The sequence below is a fragment of the Eriocheir sinensis genome, unplaced genomic scaffold, assembly GCF_024679095.1.
Source record: "Eriocheir sinensis breed Jianghai 21 unplaced genomic scaffold, ASM2467909v1 Scaffold1193, whole genome shotgun sequence".
In the NCBI taxonomy this organism is placed as follows: domain Eukaryota; kingdom Metazoa; phylum Arthropoda; class Malacostraca; order Decapoda; family Varunidae; genus Eriocheir; species Eriocheir sinensis.
Window position 1 is genome coordinate 38,329 of NW_026110511.1, and position 21,392 is coordinate 59,720.

Here is a 21,392-nt window from a genome sequence, read left to right on the forward strand (position 1 = left end):
ACAAGAAGGAACAAGGAAATTAATGATAAATGAACACTCACCAGTCACTCCTGTGTACCACCCTCCTCCCCCTCCTCCTCCTCCTGTTGTTGTTGTTGTTGTTCTCGTCCTGCAACAAGTCAGGCTAGGAATTAATGGACTGTGTAAACATTGATCCTTGGTGCCATAACAATAGTACATTCTGTTCACGTCAAAACAGCACCATTAAAACCCTGAGCCTGAGCCCTGCTGTAACATGGCTAAGTCCTTCCCTGCCATGCTACCCTCACTCTTGTAACATATCCCAGCACACTTATCAACAGCTGGGAGGCCTTGGCTATTTCCTCCTGCCTAGGACTTGAACGCCTTAAGGGCATCATAGTGAGGGCTGAATAACAGGAAGAGAAAATGTCTATTATTTCCCCAAAAAAGTGTACTAGTTCTTTTTTCTGCAACAAGATGATGCTTTTGATAATGTAATACCTATCAAACTGTATTTTAAGTTCCCAAAAACTAGCAGAATGGGGAGGGAGGGAGGGAGGGAGGGACAGAAAATGACTATAGAGGTGAGGGAAGAGAGAAAGAAAGGGAAAGAAGGGAGGGACAGAGAAAATGACTATAGAGGTGAGGGAAGAGAGAAAGAAAGGGAAAGAAGGGAGGGACAGAGAAAATGACTATAGAGGTGAGGGAAGAGAGAGAAAGGGAAAGAAGGGAGGGACAGAGAAAATGACTATAGAGGTGAGGGAAGAGAGAAAGAAAGGGAAAGAAGGGAGGGACAGAGAAAATGACTATAGAGGTGAGGGAAGAGAGAAAGAAAGGGAAAGAAGGGAGGAAAGAGAAAGAGGGGAGAGAAAGGGAGCATGAGGGAAAGGAAGGGAGAGAAAGAAGGAAAGGGAGAAGGGAAGAACGAGAAGGGAGAGAAAGAAACATTAGGGAATAAATAACAGGAACTGGGAAAGACAGGAAGAAAGAGGGAGGAGGAGGAGGGAGATAAGAGAGGGGGAATGAAGGGCGAGAGAGTAGGGGAAGAAAAAGGGAGAGAAAAGGAAACATGGAAATATGGAAGTGCAGGCATCAGAAAGCCTATTGGCTCATTACAAGGTCGCCTGCTTGTGTGATTTAACCTGCTCGACTGCCACTTGGGGCTTGGGGAGCAGATGAAAGCACCTCGATATTGAGGAGCAGATGAAAGCACCTCGATATTGGATAGCAGATAACAGCACCTCGATATTGGGGAGCAGATGAAAGCACCTCGATATTGAGGAGCAGATGAAAGCACCTCGATATTGGGGAGCAGATGACAGCACCTCGATATTGAGGAGCAGATGAAAGCACCTCGATATTGGGGAGCAAATAACAGCACCTCGATATTGGGGAGCAGATGAAAGCACCTCGATATTGGGGAGCAGATAACAGCACCTCGATATTGAGGAGCAGATGAAAGCACCTCGATATTGGGGAGCAGATAACAGCACCTCGATATTGAGGAGCAGATGAAAGCACCTCGATATTGGGGAGCAAATAACAGCACCTCGATATTGGGGAGCAGATGAAAGCACCTCAATATTGAGGAGCATATGAAAGCACCTCGATATTGGGGAGCAGATGAAAGCACCTCGATATTGGGGAGCAGATAACAGCACCTCAATATTGGGGAGCAGATGAAAGCACCTCAATATTGAGGAGCATATGAAAGCACCTCGATATTGGGGAGCAGATAACAGCACCTCAATATTGGGGAGCAGATGAAAGCACCTCGATATTGAGGAGCATATGAAAGCACCTCGATATTGAGGAGCAGATAACAGCACCTCAATATTGGGGAGCAGATGAAAGCACCTCGATATTGGGGAGCAGATGAAAGCACCTCGATATTGAGGAGCAGATGAAAGCACCTCGATATTGAGGAGCAGATGACAGCACCTCAATATTCAGTTTATTCCCGATGCAGCAAAGTGACGGTCGATTTTATATTTGAAGGAGTTGATGGTATTCACATTTACTACTTCTGAGGGAAGATTGTTCCAGTGGCGGATGACTCGATTTGAAAAGAAACTCCTTCCAATGTCTGTGTTACATCGACTAGACTGAATGGGTAAACCGTTATTACTAGTTTTTAGGTTGGTTTGCAGTTCAAAGAATTTGGAGTAATGGACGTTATTGAACTTTTTCAGATACTTGAAGACTTGAATCATATCCCCTCGTAAGCGTCTTTTCTCCAATGTAAAGAGATTGAGTCGCTTGAGTCGTTCCTCGTACGGTTGAGCCCTGAAGGTTGAAATCATCTTTGTGGCGCGTCGTTGAATCCTTTCCAGTAAAGCAATGTCCTTTCTGTAATTGGGAGACCAGAACTGCACTGCATACTCGAGGTGCTGTCTTACCATGGAATTATACAAGGATAGCATCACGTCTGGTGTTTTACACTCGAAGTTCCTCGCTATGAACCCGAGCATAGTGTTGGCCTTGTTGTATGCTTTTTTACAGTGATTCGCGTGTTTCAGGTCACTGCTGATAGTGACTCCAAGATCCTTTTCCTCCTGCATTGCTTGCAGAGGTCTCCCATTCATGATGTATGTGTGGTTACTATTTTGGGACCCAATGTGCATGACTTTGCATTTGTCAACATTAGAAGACATTTGACATTTTTCCGACAATTCTATAATGTGATTGAGGTCTTTCTGAATGATTTCGCAGTCGGTCTTTGTGAGGGCCTCTCCACCCACCTTGGTGTCATCAGCAAATTTCGATATTGTGGATTTCAGTCCTGATTCTAGGTTGTTGATATATATGATAAAGAGGATGGGTCCCAGCACTGACCCTTGAGGCACTCCACTAGTGACTGGAAGCCAATCGGAAGGCTGTCCGCTGAGTAATACTCGTTGTTTTCTGCCGATGAACCAATCTCGTATCCATGCGATCAGATTGGCTCCAACGCCCGCCGAGTGCAGTTTCTTAACCCGTGGGCTTGGGCTATGGGAAAGCCGAGAAGTGGCCGAGAAACGGCAACATTACACTGCATTTTGAGACTAAGAAAAGAGCATGGAACGTGTATCAGAGTACACTACTCATAACCATAAAGCTGTTTATAATATTTATTTATACTCAAACTCCATTATTTTTGGGTGGTGTTTGTTACAAATTAAACAGACTCGTGACGCGTGGCATCTAGCCGAGAGTCGCTTGTTGTCTACTTTAGAGAATTTGACAAGTGATTCCGGTATGGATGGCTAATTCAGTCTGCCATGACCTTACAGCACCACCTATGACAAATAAGCCCACCTTAAGATCAATCACACACCACAATGACCCAGGGCATGCATGGTGGGCTGCTCTATGCCACCACCGCCTACAGTTAGCTCGAATTAGGCGTTTTGAGCCAAGCCCCACACGGGGTCCGTCGTTTCAGTGGACCGACTCGCGGGAGCCCAAAAATGGGTCCGCCGACGCTGCCGGGTTAAGGAGTCGCTCGTGTGGTACCTTGTCGAAGGCTTTCTGAAAGTCCAGGTATATAACATCACTGGGGATGTGGGCATCCCAGTTCTTATATATGCCTTGGAAGAAGTCTAATAAATTCGTTAGGCAGGAGCGCTTGTTTCTGAAGCCATGCTGAGTGTCGGAGAAGGGATGGGAAGGGAAGGGAAGAGAAGGTTACGGAAGGGAAGGAAAGTGAAGGGAAGGGATGGGAAGGGAAGGGATGGGAAGGGAAAGGAAGGGAAGGGAAGGGAAGAGAAGGAAAGTGAAGGGAAGGGATGGGAAGGTTTTTGAAGGGAAGAGAGGGTTAGGGAAGGGAAATGAAGGGATAGGATGGGAAGGGATGGGAAGGGAAGGAAAGGGATGGGAAGGTATGGGATGGGAAGGGAAGGAATCGGAAGAGAAAGGATGGGATGGGAAGGGAAGGGAAGGGAAGGGATGGGAAGGGAAGGGATGGGAAGGGAAGGGAAAGGATGGGAAGGGAAAGGATGGAATGGGAAGGGAAGGGATGGGAAGGGAAGGGAAGGGAAAGGATGGGAAGGGAAGGGAAGGGGAGGGAAAGGAAGGGAAGGGGAGGGAAAGGAAGGGAAGGGAAGGGATGGGAAGGGAAGGGATGGGAAGGGAAGGGAAGGGAAATGAAGGGATGGGATGGGAAGGGAAGGAAAGGTATGGGATGGGAAGGGAAGGAATGGGAAGAGAAAGGATGGGATGGGAAGGGATGGGATGGGAAGGGAAGGGAAGGGAAGGGATGGGAAGGGATGGGAAGGGAAAGGATGGGATGGGATGGGAAGGGAAGGGATGGGAAGGGAAAGGATGGGAAGGGAGGGGGAGGGAAAGGAAGGGAAGGGAAGGGATGGGAAGGGAGGGGAAGGGAAGGGAAGGGAAGGGAAAGGATGGGATGGGAAGGGATAGGAAGAGAAAGGATGGAATGGGATGGGAAGGGAAGGGATGGGAAGGAAAAGGATGGGATGGGGAGGGAAAGGAAGGGAAGGGAAGGGAAGGAAAGGGAACGGATGGGATAGGAAGGGAAGGGAAAGGATGGGGAAGGGAAAGGAAGGGAAGGGAAGGGATGGGAGGGAAAGGGAAGGGAAGGGATGGGAAGGGAAGAGAAGGGAAAGGAAGGGATGGGAAGGGAAGTGAACGGAAGGGAAGGGATGGAAGGGAGGGATGAGAAGGAAGGGAAGGATGGGAAGGGAAGGAAAGGGACGGGGATGGAAGGGAAGGGATGGGAAGGGATGGGAAAGGAAGGGAAGGGAAGGGATGGGAAGGGATGGGAAGGAAAGGGAAGGGTAGGGATGGGAAGGGAAGGGAAAGGAAGGGATGGGAAGGGAAAGGATGGAAAGGGAAGGGGAGGGAAAGGAAGGGAAGGGGAGGGAAAGGAAGGGAAGGGAAGGGAAGGGATTCGAAGGGAAAGGATAGTAAGGGATGGGGAGGGAAAGGAAGGGAAGGGAAGGGAAGGGATGGGAAGGGAAAGGATGGGGAGGGAAAGGAAGGGAAGGGAAGGGAAGGGAAGGGAAGGGATGGGAAGGGAAAGGATGGGATGGGGAGGGAAAGGAAGGGAAGGGAAGGGAAGGGAAGGAAAGGGAACGGATGGGATAGGAAGGGAAGGGAAAGGAAGGGAAGGGAAGGGAAGGGAAGGGAAGAGAAGGGAAAGGAAGGGATGGGAAGGGAAGGGAAGGGAAGGAAAGGGAAGGGAAAGGAAGGGAAGGGAAGGGAAGGGAAGGGAAGGGAAGGGAAGGGAAAGGAAGGGAAGGGAAGGGATGGGAAGGGAAGGGATGGGAAAGGAAGGGAAGGGAAGGGATGGGAAGGGATGGGAAGGAAAGGGAAGGGTAGGGATGGGAAGGGAAGGGAAGGGAAAGGAAGGGAAGGGAAGGGAAAGGATGGGGAAAAGGATGGAAAGGGAAGGGAGGAAAGGAAGGGAAGGGAGGGAAAGGAAGGAAGGGAAGGAAGGAAAGGAAGGAAGGGAAGGAAGGAAGGGAAGGGAAGGAAGGGATGGGAAGGAAGGAAGGGAATGGAAGGGAAAAGAAAGAGAAGGGAAGGGAAGGGAAGGGAAGGGAAGGGAAGGGATGGGAAGGGAAGGGATGGGAAGGGAAAGGATGGGGAGGGAAAGGAAGGGAGGGGAAGGGAAGGGAAAGGAAGGGAAAGGAAGGGAATTATGCATTATTTCAAAAGCCAATTGTTGTCAGTGGTTCAGTGTAACACGATTGACTCCTTTAAAAACAAGCTCGACCGTTACTTCCTTGAACTTAATATTAACTAGCGTAGAAAAGCAACGTTTTGGAGCCATTTGATTAGTGTAGATTCACTTAGGTGGAGAGACCACCTAGTCTGGACCATGGGGTCTGTGTGTCTCTGTGGTCTGATTTTCTATATAATTCTATGTAATTCTCTCTCTCTCTCTCTCTCTCTCTCTCTCTCTCTCTCTCTCTCCAGGTGTGACCTACCCGTCAGTCTAATGCCTGAAGAGTCCCCATGTGAGGCTGTGTGTGTCCCGGGATGAGCAGGCTGTCTTGCAGGGTGTGGTCGCTGGGCTCTCCGGGGCGGCTGGACGGTTCCTACGGAAAGGGAAGCTTGGAAGTGATTTTGCCTCTGAAAAAATAAAGAATTTGGGTGTTCATAACCCCTTGACTGCTGATTTCCTACAAGAATACATCACAAAGCTGCAGGAGTGGAACAAAAAGTGGCTGCTACAATTCACGGAAGAAAAATGTAAAGTCCTGCACCTTGGGAGGGGATATCCAGCACACCAATACCACATGGGAAGCACTCCACTATCCACCACAGAGGCAGAGAAAGACCTGGGAGTGTATGTTACCAGGCTACCAGTGAAGGGATATCCAGCACACCAATACCACATGGGAAGCACTTCACTATCCACCATAGAGGCAGAGAAAGACCTGGGAGTGTATGTTACCAGGCTACCAGTGAAGGGATATCCAGCACACCAATACCACATGGGAAACACTCCACTATCCACCACAGAGGCAGAGAAAGACCTGGTAGTACAGGTTACCAGGCTACCAGTGAAGGAAAAATCCGTGTCTATCGCAGCGGACAGGTGAGGTACCAAATCTAACGTGTCATAACCTAAACTAAACTAATGCAGGTAATTCTTTACAAGAGGTCCGCCTCCCCCTCCCTAAAATGGGGAAAATTCCCTACTCCCGAAAGTTTACGGAAACTTCCTGTGCTGTTATCGCCGTTTGGCGATGTGAGGAAATAGAGGAAAATGAGAGAGGGTGAGAAGTGGAGAGAGATGAGGAGAGAGGAGGAAGAGTGGAGAGGAAGGAATAAGGGAGAGGTTTACTATCGCAAAGGCCATTTATCGTCGGGAATGTTATGACAGTACGGTCAGAGAGGTCACCAAATCCATCAGGCCGGCCTACAGTCGTCTGAAGGCGTCCTTGTTCAGAGCCATGAGTGTGTCCCACACAGGAGGGAGGCGAGTACGAAGGCAAAGGGCAGACGGTTAAGGAAGTTGGTGGACGAACGACCGAGAGCCCGAGGTGTTTATAGACCCTGACGGTGTAAGGTCCGTTGAAGTTGTGTTCTTACGTGTTATAGTGCTCCACATGTTGTACTTGTATGTATGTCAAGCAGTCGGACACCTGACGGTGTATTATAATGTGTTATACTGATCCGTGTATTGTCTTTTGTACTCGACTGGACAGTAATCAGTTATCACTGATGTATAAACGCAGTGATGAGAATAGATGATTCTCGGAGTGTGATGGTTACATGTACTTCATACTGACAGGTTTGATCCATAAAACTAGAGACCACATCAGACAGGCGGGACTTTTCTTAACAATCAACTGACTGCAGTTACACGTCCCGCGCTGCATATTTCTGACACCTTACACCGTGTGTCCAATATATTTAAACTACTCCAACCTAACTTTACATAACCTTCTAATGGGGTGGGGGGACTTCACCCCTCTCAAGCCCCCCTCTGCTATAATAACTGAGTGAAATTGCAAGGTTTCCATACATGGCAAAAAATCCCTGGAATATATTTAAACTACTCCAACCTAACTTTACATAACCTTCTAACGGGGGGCTTGGCCCCTCTTGCCCCCCCCCTCCTGCTATGGAGACTGAGTGAAATTGCGTAGTTTCTGTACGTGGCAAAAAATCCCTTGATTATCTTTAACCCTTAAACACATAACCTATTAAATTACACACTAACACATGTGGGGGTCCTTGCGGACCCCAACTTTTGAGAAATGAAAAAAAATACTTCTAATTGCGTTTCATTCAAACTAAAAGCAGCATGGGCAATGCCAACCTTAATCCTGTTTCTGGAGAAACAAATATATGTAAAGATTGATAAGTAAGTATTAGATTGGGTAGCCCCCAAAATCTCCAAAACTCATGAAAAATAATACACCTGTTCACAATACATTTTGTATCAGGCCCTCCCATGCAAGTACTCCCATGTAGCGTGTCCCAAGTACAGCCTGGGAGTGTGGGATGCAGCTGCTGTACCCCTAGCATTTTGGGACCCCTGCTAGTTCTGAGGCAAGCTATCAAAAAAGTTGGTATTTTATTAGTGAAAAAAAAAGAAGTCTTTGGGGTATTTTTGTACAAATGTACATTAGTACAGTTGCAATTTATAGAAAATTATTACTTACATTTGAGTAATTTGCAGAGAGCCTCCTTATACAAGTAAAGCACACACTGCGGCTTTTCCTAACATCATTCCGCGGAGGACACTTCCTGCACCGTACTATGCAGGAGCTGATATTGAACAACACCGCCTGCTCCATTGCTCCATTAGGACGCTGAACATCAATGGGGATGTTGCAGACGGTGGATATGAAGGATTGCAAGGGGAACTGAGGTGAACCAGTTCTCCACAGTTACGTTCCTGTTGGTGTTATGATATGGTCTACGGAGTCAGCTCCTTCGTCAGGCAGTGTCCCAGGCCCAGGTTTCCTTGAGCTGGTGGATCTCCCTTCCCCAAGTACAGTTTTGGCCCCAATAGGTACTCCCTTGTGTTGTCAGCTATAAGGACAAGTTTCAGTCCATACTTGGCAGGCTTATTGGGAATGTACATTTTGAACGGTCAGCGCCCGTTATATATATAAATATACATATATATATATATATATATATATATATATATATATATATATATATATATATATATATATATATATATATATATTTATATATATATATATATATATATATATTTTTTTTTTTGGGGGGGGGGGGGGCCTCGTGTAATACAACGTTGTTTTACGTATACACATACATGGGGTCGAAACGGGCACCAATCGCTTCTACACTGGACAGGAAAGAGTGAGAGCGGCATGCACACAACATCGACAACATCAAAGAGAACACAAAAGCTATCAGGCATCACAGCTGTCTGGCGCCAATGAGGCGGCTGTGTTAACATTGAGAAAATATAGTGTGGTCCGATCCGACCCCCGGATGTGTTTAAGGGTTAAACACTGCAAGAAAGTGAACACTGTGCAGCGGCTACTTGAAAACTGAGCAAACACAAAATCTTTCTCACTTTTGAATATAAAAATTTCACTCCTGGCAACCTCTGTGGTGTTGGGCTCCAAAACATATTTTTTCAAGAAAAGGCTTCATCCATGTTGCAGCTTGCTCCTTAAAAAAAAAAAAAAAAAAAAAAAAAAAAAGCTTATAAGAATAGTGCCATCACTCTCTTAATTAGTCTTTATCCCAATTCCTGATTCAAGCCGTGAAAGGAAATATATAAATCCTTAAATATATATTAAACAAATAAGCAAAAATATACAACTTTATGAAACAAATAAGTAGAGTTTTTACAGTAAACTGGTTTATGAAGAATTCAGCCAAGAAAAACTAGACAGCAGCTGACATATATAAATATATAAATCCTTAAATATATATTGAACAAATAAGTAAAAATATACAACTTTATGAAACAAATAAGTAGAGTTTTTACAGTAAACTGGTTTATGAAGAATTCAGCCAAGAAAAACTAGACAGCAGCTGACAAGAGCATGGCAGGAAGAAGATCAAGCTTCTGTTTACCTCCTCACCTGGACCTTCCAAGCATTGAGAAAGTTGAGCAGCATGACTGTGCCCATCGCACTGTCTCCCTCCTCCACAAACTTGATGAGCAGCACAGTGGTCGGCAGGTCACTGGGGGAACACAACACTGCTACTACAATGGGTCGCCTTGTGCAGCAAAGAGTTGCATGCCCAGTCTCTGCCATGATGAGGTCAGTGCTGAGTCAGAGGGCAGGAGAATAGCAGAGTAGATTATTCAGTAATAATATATCCCAAAATAATGATTTTTTTTTCCAAAAATTTACTATTGTGTATGTACACAGCACCTCAAGTAAGCTTACACACACATGTTAGACCTTCAGTACACTCTTGTGCATCTAACAGTGACCCAACACTGCAGGAGCATATAATTTTGGTGACTTTTGTTGTTAAGGATATTCTGAAACCAATCAGAGAAAACTAATTCAAAATATCTGTACAGGAAAAGGAAAACCTGTCATATGGAAAGGCTCCTATCTGAAGGAAGCAATGGCTAGGTCAGGTTAATGAAGGTATTCTTCCACTTGTTGGCCTTCAGCAGTCAAGGTGTGAAGCATGTCTTACACACCACACTTTTCATCCCCTGCATCACCAGCTAACATGAGCTCTACTACTACGTACCAAATTTCCATGAAGAGTTTGACAAAGCCGGCACCCGAAAGGAAGGGCTGAGAGACGCTTCTTCATCTTGCTGTCCTTCATCTTCCACCTTTGATTAGATAGTTAGTGTAGCTTGTCACAAACAGCCTCGTAAGAACCATCAGGTCTGCTGTTGTTTGTTCTTCCTTTGTGTTCTCCAGCTCCAGGGCCCCAAGTGAGCTGTGAGTGGAGGAAACAGACATCATGCTTCTTACTACTGCACCAGACACTCAAACTTTGCATATTGAATTGCTCCAGATGCCCTGCCCCCTCCCTCACCAAGGCCTACCCTCCTTTCATCTAAGCAATCAGCTCCCTTAGCTATGGACAGGGGCTTCAGCCTAGTGTATGGTGACTATAGCTGCTGTACGTCTTCCTTCATCAGCTTTAAACTTGCAGAATATTCTTAAAGCAATGCAGAGATGCTTTGAAGGGAGGCAGACGCATCATGCCTCTTGTTACCCCACCAAGCTGTCCCGTCAGGCACTAAACATCCCATTTTGCTGTCCTGGTACTTATTGACACTCAGAAAGACATGGAAATGGCACTAAGGAAACAGGTACAAAAGACTAGTTTGGCTGTGACCCGACCAACTCACACGCAACTTTCCATTCAAAATCAGCCGTGCTGTTCATGGTACTCCTGATCAGCACCTTCATCAGTAAACCCTGGACCAGCCTTCTTACTATTGTTTCTCTTATAGCTTACACCCTCTCAGGATGGAAGCATCAACATGTCTGGAACTTTAATGTGTAACGATTCTTTGGCAACTCCTCCTGTCTGTTCGGGAGCATGTTGTGACAATTCAACTTTATCTTTATCTTCCTTTTTGATGATTTGGCACTTGGTTGTTCTCTTTCCTTACAAACAGGAAAAAAAATAATTATGCTTCTACACTGGACACTCACACTAGCCCCTGCACGTCCTCCTCTGTTGTGTGGGAGGTGAGGTAGCGCAGCTGTGGCCAGGGATTTGGTTGTTGTCCCATTGCTCATAGGCATTGCAGGACCACCACCTCCTGGACCAGCTCAGTCAGGAGGTTATGTCGCTCACTCTGGAGAGAAGAGTAAAAAGCAGCTTCATTTGAAAGGGTTAAACAAATCCATGGTGAGTGAAGCTTTCCAGTGAACAAAATGGCTTGAGAAAGGTAATATTTATGGAGTAGAGAAGTTCTTGTACTAGTAAAAATGGTTGCAACATTACAACAATGGATACAGATACAAAAATAATATAAATGGATGCATTCATTCATCAATACACAGACAGATGGATACATGAAGAACATAATTAAATATAGAACCATAGATAGATATTGATAGACAGAGATGGACTGAAAAATATCCGGGTTGGCATAACACCCCCCTCCAACTTCACCCACATAAAAAATACGAAATCAGTTAAAATTTCCCTAAAAGAACATGTTTTCTTTTAATTTATGTATATGTTGGTGGCCTCCCGAGTCTATGTTCTGGTTGATGTGTTGATATAAACAAGCTTGGGAATGATCCTTGTCTTTTAAACCCGACCCACCGCCTTATGTTGGGTTTTACTGACTTTTTGTATTGTTGTTTTTATCATTTTTATTCTTCATATTAAAAAATACATCAGTCAAAATTGGTGTCATGTTTAGGGAAGCAAAAGGTCATTTTCTGTAGAGTATAAATTAACACAGACCAGCCTGCACCTTGGATCAAGTGTCTGCTCTTCACTTTATAATAATCTTTTCACTCTAAATCACACTTGAACCTCAATTTCCTAGATATTGGATTTCCCAGTAGACAAAATCTTGGGTCCTGCAAGACATGTACCCGGCTATGTTCAGCCTTTTCTGACCCAGTCTGGGCATCAAAACAAGTCCAGCCGTACATCAGATTCCGTCCCCTGGTCAGTTTCTGCCGCCTGGACACATCAGTATGTTGTTGTCTCATGCAGCCACGCTTTGACCTTTACTTGCAAGTAAGAAGAACATTATGTTCATAGGGAAAAAGTTCACCATGTGCAAACTATTATACGTGCAGAAATTTTTATGAGCTGTTGTTCTGGAATGGCATTTTGGCTGTACTCAGCTGATTGACAATCTAGGCTGGCTCTCTCCTCACCTGCCGGGGCCTGTGTGGGCTAACAGGTGAACCGAACACAGCTGAGACTTGAAGTGTGGAGATAATTGACTCACTCCACCCTTGCTCACCTCACGTGCTAGCAGACTAGCAGCTGCTGGATCTATGCTTGTATAGCAGACTGTAGGTCTATAAACTATAGGTAGAGTATCATGAGTAGTGCTACAGCTTGAGTGCCACAGGCAATGGAGGGGAATGATTGGGAGGGCTGGCCCAACCAACCCCCATCCTCCCTCCTGCCAGCACATAAGGGCAGTGGTGGGCTGTAGGGGTGCAGGAACAATGAGTAAACAAGTAACTCCATGGCAGGATATTTAAAATGTCACCTCATTGCTTAATGACATTTTACTAATATTATTGGCCTGGTCGTCATAGGTATGAGGTAGGTTGCATACCTCCAAACTTGAGGACTGCCTGTAATGGCCGCAGAGAACGCAGCAAACACTGCACATCTGCTGCTGACACTGTTCACAGGTATCAACTGCTGCTTAGGATTATCATTCAGTTCCTTCATTATTAAATTCTTATAGAAAACATTCATTGGAAATACTTCACAGTAGTACAGTGTGCTTAAGCACCTGGAGCTGAAAAAAAATTGCAGACACCAGGTGTCACTGTCCATGGTTGACATGTATTGGAAGTTTTCAAATAACTTGTTTTTGTTAATTTTTCTTAAATGTGGTGCTCGGGTGTGTGGCACTGCCAGACCCAGGGTGCCAGACAAGTATATTCCTGCCCGGACTTTTGGCCTTCCCACCATTACTCCGGGAAATGGAGAGTCCAGTCCAACACTTTGTAATGGATTCTTTCAACTCATTTACATTTTAACATAATGAAAATGAAAAAAACAAAAAACAATAAAACTCAATAACCTCCCAAGAGAGTGTTTTTTTATATTCCAGGTTTTTTTCTGCAAAGACAGATATAGAGAGATATATTGATGATAACTGAATGTATTTATTAGAGATATGACAGACTAGCAAAAGATAGATATATTGATAACTGAATGTATTTATTAGAGATATGACAGACTAGCAAAAGATAGATATATTGATAACTGAATGTATTTATTGGAGATATGACAGACTGGCAAAAGACAGATATATTGATAACTGAATGGATTTATTGGAGATATGACAGACTGGCAAAAGACAGATATATTGATAACTGAATGTATTTAGAGATATGACAGACATATATATTGATAAGTGAATGTATTTAAAGATATGACAGACAGATATATTGATAACTGAATGTATTTAGAGATATGACAGACAGATATATTGATAACTGAATGTATTTAGAGATATGACAGACTGTCAAAGGCTTACACAGATAGAGTCACACATGTAAAGGCCAAGCCACTCACTTCTATGAGGGGGTCTGCATGACAGCAAGGGACTGGGCAGGCAGGACATGGCACTGGTCTTTGCTGCTGCGGTCAGAGGGGCTGGGTGGTGCCCACCTGTTGGGCACAAAACACAGTTACTGGCACCATGCTTCCATTATCTTTAATCTAACATAACACTCTCTCTTCTACTGTTGTTGGTGTTGTATCTCCATCATATCATATTTGCCACTCTTGTTTTGTAGTGCTGGGGACAGAATGACATGCAAATATAGGTACATGAGCAAGGCCAAAGGCATGGGAACAGATCCTTGGAGACAAAAATAACATCTCATGATCTAGGGAAAGGGAAAGATCACCCATTGAAACATGCATACTCATTCTTCATTCAAGTACAAGCTTTCCCTCAATTGAAAACTTATATCAGAGTATTTGCGTTACATTTGATACAACCTTTACCGTTAAATTACACTGTCCATCAATCTTTTCTCCATTAAAAACTAAAGTATCGACTATCTTGCTAACAATCATCTCCAGTGACTTGATTATGCATCTTGCATTTCACAGCAATCAAATTAATCACAATGTTTACACCACAAAGTCACCAGTGAAGGATCAACCCTCATGGAACTCAGTCACCTGAGACAAGACTGGAAGCAGCTTCTCAAGTTCCTGATTTATGGAGTATGAGACACAAGCAAACAAGGGACAAGCCTCATTCTTCAGTGCAATGTCACTGAGCTGAGCAAGACTTGCCTTACATCCAAGGACTAACTAAAACATTAGACCAATAATGGGTTTAAAGCATGATATAAACAAGTCATGTGTGAAGACAGGGCAAAGGTGTGAGTTCACCACAGGAGGTACATGGAATGTCTCAAGCTAAGTGTATGCTTGCTTGCATGTGCGTGCGCGTGTGTGTGTGTGTGTGTGTGTGTGTGTGTGTGTGTGTGTGTGTGTGTGTGTGTGTGTGTGAGTGTGCTTCAGATACTGCCTCACCTTCTCACAGGTAATTACCAGGTCCACCGTCAGCTGCCCGGCACTCACTGATGGCTGCAAAACGCAAGAAGAGGAGCAAGTTCAGTGAATTCAATGAAGAACACAACAAATGATTGGTAAATTGGTTGCTTCAAGTTGATGGATAAAAAACTTGATCGTTGCTAATTTACTGAAAGATCGCCTACGTTAGCATTCAACAGACGAAAGTCACTACCATTCCATTTATGGAGAAAGTACTGAACATTTTATGAGATGGAATATTAAAAACACCCACGAAGAACAACTTAAAGGTAACAACACTGGGGAGGAAAGTGTTTGTGGATACAATACACTAATCTAATGTTACTCTGGATGAGGAAGGAGCACTGGCTTAGCTGGACTTTGATACTAGCTACTTCACTAGTACTGGAATTGATATCAAGGGTACAAAAATGAGGCTACCAATTTCTGATGAACTATATCATTCTAAACCAAGAACAATATAGATTCCTTGTCAACAAATTGTATTCTTAACCCGGGATCATGTTTCTTATTGGTACCTCTAAGCGAGAAAAATGAGAAAAAACCATCACTCACACAAAGCACTTCATAATATATATCAAAGCATTTGTGATCTGTTTATGTATCATCTATTTTGAGGGGTTTATATCATGGCACAAATTTGGCCCGTCGCTGCCACATGGTAAAGCCACAAATTTGGCCCGTCGCTGCTACACGGTAAAGCCACAAATTTGGTCCGTCGCTGCTACACGGTAAAGCCACAAATTTAGCCTGTCGCTGCTACACGGTAAAGCCACAAATTTAGCCCGTCACTGCTACATGGTAAAGCCACAAATTTGGCCCGTCGCTGCTACACGGTAAGGCCACAAATTTGGTCCGTCGCTGCTACACGGTAAAGCCACAAATTTAGCCTGTCGCTGCTACACGGTAAAGCCACAAATTTAGCCCGTCACTGCTACATGGTAAAGCCACAAATTTGGCCGGTCACTGCTACACGGTAAAGCCACATATTTGGCCCGTCACTGCTACACGGTAAAGCCACAAATTTGGCCCGCCGCTGCTACCGGGTTAATGCATGTAAGCTTAAAGACAAAAACTGAGACCCACTTAATTGGCCACATAGGAATTACTATACTCAATATGGTAAAGTTTTGTAAACACAGGAGCAAATTTAAAATGGCATACTATTGAGAACACATATAACACTGGGTCAAGGCACTGACTCACCAAGATCAAGCTGTACTTGGTAAAAACACTCTACTAAGGACACTGAGGGAAATTGCGTGTTTCTGTACGTGGCAAAAAATCCCTCGAATATATTTAAATTATTCCAACCTAACTTTACATAACCTTATAATGGGGGGATTCACCCCTCTCGACCCCCCCCCCCCCTGCTTCTATGGACACTGAGTGAAATTGCGTGGTTTTCGTACGTGGCAAAAAATCCCTCAAATATATTCAAACTACTCCAACCTAACTTTACATAACCTTTTAATTGGGGGCTTCACCCCTCTCGACCACCCTTTGCTAGAAAGACTGAGTGAAATTGTGCAGTTTCCGTTTGATACGTAAGTAGATTAAGAATAGAGTAAGAAGTATTTATAAGTTATACATTACTGTTAAGTTTTCTTTGTAGGCGCCCCAAAAAGTAACTCAATAATAACAGGGAATCCTAATCCCTTATAGGAGATTTAATACCATTATAGTTTTGTATGTTTCTGCAATAGGATTGTATTGTAAGTTTGAGCTACATGTATGTAGCTTGGAGAGGATTCCTCTCAGACGAGGGCGCTGAGACTCAAGGAGCAATGTAGAGTTGTCAATAAATATTAAGTGCCTCCACGCGTATCCTCCAGACTGACACCACGGACACGTCCACGAGGATGGGATATAACCAGTTACTACAAGCTACACCTATTACAGGTGTGCACTGGTGCTGTGACCAGTAACCAAATGCTGTTAGGCCACAAGCACAACACCGTACGTGGCAAAAAATCCCTTGAATATATTTAACCCGGAAGCAGCGGGGATCATGTTTCTTAATGGTCCCTCCTAGCGAGAAAAAATCACCCCTCATACAAACCATTTCATAATACGTATATATCAAAGCATTTGTGATCAGTTTATGTATCATCTATTTTGGGGGTTTATATCATGGCACAAATTTGGCCCGTCGCTGCTACACGGTAAAGCCACAAATTTGGCCCGTCGCTGCTACCAGGTTATACTACCCAACCTAACCTTACATAACCTTCTAACGGGGGCTTCACCCCTCTCGACCCCCCCCTCTTCTATGGACAATGAGTGAAATTGCGAGGTTTCCGTATGTGGCAGAAAATCCCTCAAATATATTTAAACTACTCAAACCTAACCTTACATAACCTTCCAACGGGGGGCTTCACCCCTCTCGACCCCCCCTCTGCTATAAACACTGAGTGAAGTAACAAGGTTTTTGAACGTGGCAAAAAATCCCTCTAATATATTCAAACGGTAAATCTTGGGAGTAGCGGGTCCTAGCGGGTGCGCTTTTAGGGCACGGTGTGGTGGTAATTACAACATTTCCAGCACGTACGACGGGTTTTGACAAGTGGACAGGTGTGTTTATGTCACAAGGGTGTATATTTCCACGCAGGCTCTTCCCTTTCTTCACCCTGGAGCTCGCAGTCTCATCGCCCATCGACTTGGAAGAAATCGTGAGGCCGGCGTGGAAATATACACCCTTGTGACATAAACACGCCTGTCCGCTTGTCAAAACCCCGTCGTAGGCGCTGGAAATGTTGCAATTACCACCACACCGTGCCCTAAACGCTCACCACCCGCTAGGAGCCGCTATTCCCAAGATTTACCATTCAAACTACTCCAACCTAACTTTACATGACCTTCTAACTGGGGGGCTTCACCTCTCTCGGCCCCCTCTCTGCAATAAAGACTGAGTGAAAGTGCGAGGTTTCCATACGTGGCAAAAAATTCCTCAAATATCTCTAAACTACTCCACCCTAACTTTACCTAACCTTATAATGGGGGGGCTTCACCCCTCTTGACCCCCCCTTTTCTATGGACACTGAGTGAAATTGCGATGTGTCCATGTGGCAAAGAATCCCTCAAATATATTTAAACTTCTCAAACCTAACTTTATGTAACCTTGTAATGGGGCCCGCAGGGGTCTGGGGTTTTCCCCAAAGTGGGGTAATTTGGTCTTTTTTGTGGGGTAATCAGCAGACAAAGGTGGCCCCCCCAAAAATTTCTAAGTATAATTCTAGCCATTGCATTAGACTTTAGACGAGGGCCGCTGAATCCGTCCTTTTAGTCAACAGTTCCCTGCATAACATACCACATACAAATATATCAACACATTTTTTTAAAGTATGGGCTACAAAGCAGTTGTGTAAGCCTAAGCAAAATGGGGTAAAGAAGGTGTGGAGAGCATGCAGGGTAATGAGACAACAATGGTTGGGGGCTTCACTCCCTCTTCTATGGAGACTGAGTGATATTGTGTGGTTTCCATACGTGGCAAACAATGGCTGAATGTATGGAATTTCCCTACATCAGGATAAATGTAAAGAATTTCCCTACATCAAGATAAATGTAAAGAATTTCCCTACATCTAGGGTATTTTTCAACCCACATAACTGAAAAACATTTCCTGTTTGCCGCTGTATTCCCCGCACTCCCAAAGGCCGTGAGAGAATGGAAGGAGAGAGAGAGAGAGAGAGAGAGAGAGAGAGAGAGAGAGAGAGAGAAGGTAAGTAAGTGAAGAGAGAGGGCCCACCCTGCCACACACCCATGGTTGGAATTCACCCCATGCCCACCCTGCCACACGCCCCTGGTTGGAATTCACCCCCCATGCCCACCCTGCCACACGCCCATGGTTAGAATTCACTCCCCATGCCCACCCCGCCACACACCCATGGTTGGAATTCACCCCCCATGCCCACCCTGCCACACACCCATGGTTGGAATTCACCCCCCATGCCCACCCTGCCACACCCATGGTTGGAATTCACACCCCATGCCCACCCTGCCACACCCATGGTTGGAATTCACACCCCATGCCCACCCTGCCACATACCCATGGTTGGAATTCACCCCCCATGCCCACCCTGCCACATACCCATGGTTGGAATTCACACCCCATGCCCACCCCGCCACACGCCCATGGTTGGAATTCACCCCCATGCCCACCCAGCCACACACCCATGGTTGGAATTCACCCCACATGCCCACCCAGCCACACACCCATGGGTGGAATTCACCCCATGCCCACCCACCACACACACCCATGGTTGGAATTCACCCCTCATGCCCACCCTGCCACACACCCATGGTTGGAATTCACCCCCCATGCCCACCCTGCCACACACCCATGGTTGGAATTCACCCCCCATGCCCATCCCGCCACACACCCATGGTTGGAATTCACCCCCCATGCCCACCCCGCCACACACACATGGTTGGTATTCACCCCCCATGCCCACCTTGCCACATACCCATGGTTGGAATTCACCCCCCATGCCCACCCTGCCACACGCCCATGGTTGGAATTCACCCCCCATGCCCACCGGCCACACTCCCATGGTTGGAATTCACCCCCCATGCCCACCCTGCCACACGCCCATGGTTGGAATTCACCCCCCATGCCCACCCTGCCACACACCCATGGTTGGAATTCACCCCATGCCCACCTGCCACACACCCATGGTTGGAATTCACCCCCATGCCCACCCTGCCAACCGCCCATGGTTTGAGTTCACCCCATGCCCACCCCACACACACCCATGGTTGGAATTCACCCCATGCCCACCCTGCCACACACCCATGGTTGGAATTCACCCCCATGCCCACCTGCCACACCCCCATGGTTGGAATTCACCCCCCATGCCCACCCCGTCACACGCCCACGGTTGGAATTTACCCCATGCCCACCCTGCCACACACCCATGGTTGGAGTTTACCCCATGCCCACCCTGCCACACGCCCATGGTTGGAATTCAACCCCCATGCCCACCCAGCCACACGCCCATGGTTGGAATTCACCCCCATGCCCACCCTGCCACACACCCATGGTTGGAATTCACCCCACATGCCCACCCTGCCACACACCCATGTTTGGAATTCATCCCCCATGCCACACACCCATGGTTGGAATTCACCCCATGCCCACCCGCCACACGCCCATGGTTGGAATTCACCCCCATGCCCACCCCGCCACACCCCCAGGGTTGGAAATCACCCCCCATGCCCACCCCGCCACACGCCCATGGTTGGAATTCACTCCCCATGCCCACCCCGCCACACGCCCATGGTTTGAATTCACCCCATGCCCACCCACACACGCCCATGGTTGGAATTCACCCCCATGCCCACCCTCCACACGCCCATGGTTGGAATTCACCCCCCATGCCCACCCCGCCACACGCCCATGGTTGGAATTCACCCCCCATGCCCACCCCACCACACGCCCATGGTTGGAATTCACCCCCCATGCCCACCCTGCCACACACCCATGGTTGGAATTCACATCCCATGCCCACCCTGCCACACACCCATGGTTGGAATTCACCCCTCATGCCCACCCAGCCACACACCCATGGTTGGAATTCACCCCCATGCCCACCCACACACTCCCATGGTTGGAATTCACATCCCATGCCCACCCTGCCACACACCCATGGTTGGAATTCACCCCTCATGCCCACCCTGCCACACACCCATGGTTGGAATTCACATCCCATGCCCACCCTGCCACACACCCATGGTTGGAATTCACCCCCCATGCCCACCCCGCCACACGCCCATGGTTGGAATTCACCCCCCATGCCCACCCTGCCACACGCCCATGGTTGGAATTCACCCCCCATGCTCACCCCACACACACCCATGGTTGGAATTCACCTCCTATGCCCACCCCGCCCACTCTGCCACCCGCCCCTGGTTGGAAATCACCCCCATGCCCACCCTGCCCACCCTGCCACACACCCATGGTTGGAGTTCGCCCCCCACGCCCACAGCCTTCCCCCCACAAATAGAACATCCGTAAGACAAAAAAACACGCCTTAAAACACGGCCGCCAGGATTAGAAGGGTATGTCAGTCACACAGGCCTATAAAACAGCCTATATCTCCGCCCAGGCTTACCCCCGTGGCACTCCAGGCGGAAAGCAGAACGGTGAAGAGTGCCAAGTGCCAGGCAGACAGTAACAGCCTCCTTCACCATGAATAAACCGAGGAAATCACTTTATAAATCTCCGCTTCGTTTAGACCCGTCTGCCAGTCCGCCATCTTGAAGGACTACTTGCTTTAATGGTACCGACAACAGATTATTGGTACCTGTTCTGGTATCGGACCTGGTGTTTTGGTACCGGTATTGAATTGTTGGTTCTAGTTTGGGAACCGTTAATAGAAACCAGTATTGGCGTATTGGTTCTGGTTTGGGTACCGGTACGCTATTATCGGTACCATGTATAGGAGGTAGCAGGCCCACTCAGAATAGGTACCAGTTCCGTACTCATTGGTGCCGATAATATTGGTACCTACCACTACTACCACTATTACTACTACTGCTACAAGTATAAGTATATGATGAAAATAGCAACATTAATAATAATAATAATAATAATATTAATAATATAGGCCTAATATATTAGTGAAGTTTATATATACTCTGTGTGTGTGTGTGTGTGTGTGTCAGAGATTTACATAGATTTACATTGAAAATCAGACCACACAGACCCCATGGTCCAGACTAGGTGGTCTGTCCTTAAACCTAGTGAATTTACACTAATCAGA

General features: G+C 46.3%; 1 protein-coding gene across 50 annotated transcripts in view; it reads right to left on the bottom strand.

Moving 5' to 3' along the window:
* Positions 1-20,891, bottom strand: part of LOC126989489 (uncharacterized) — a 58,750-nt gene extending 37,859 nt beyond the window's left edge. For 14 of the 50 annotated variants that reach the window (XR_007743366.1, XR_007743358.1, XR_007743352.1 and 11 more), the window contains exons 1-9: positions 20,742-20,891; positions 14,608-14,661; positions 13,630-13,725; positions 11,052-11,197; positions 10,126-10,323; positions 9,495-9,684; positions 8,978-9,075; positions 5,895-6,005; positions 42-109 (exon numbers count right to left, since the gene is read on the bottom strand). Coding sequence is in view for 1 of the 50 variants with exons in the window: in XM_050848063.1 (XP_050704020.1) it covers positions 9,495-9,684; positions 11,052-11,131 (270 nt within the window). In the remaining 49 variants the exon portion in view is untranslated. Of the gene's footprint in view, positions 1-41; positions 110-5,894; positions 6,040-8,977; positions 9,076-9,486; positions 9,685-10,125; positions 10,324-11,051; positions 11,198-13,629; positions 13,726-14,607; positions 14,662-20,741 lie in introns of all 50 variants that reach the window. The other 36 variants (XR_007743384.1, XR_007743380.1, XR_007743377.1 and 33 more) reach the window with 29 other exon arrangements.
* Positions 20,892-21,392: the final 501 nt, after the last annotated feature.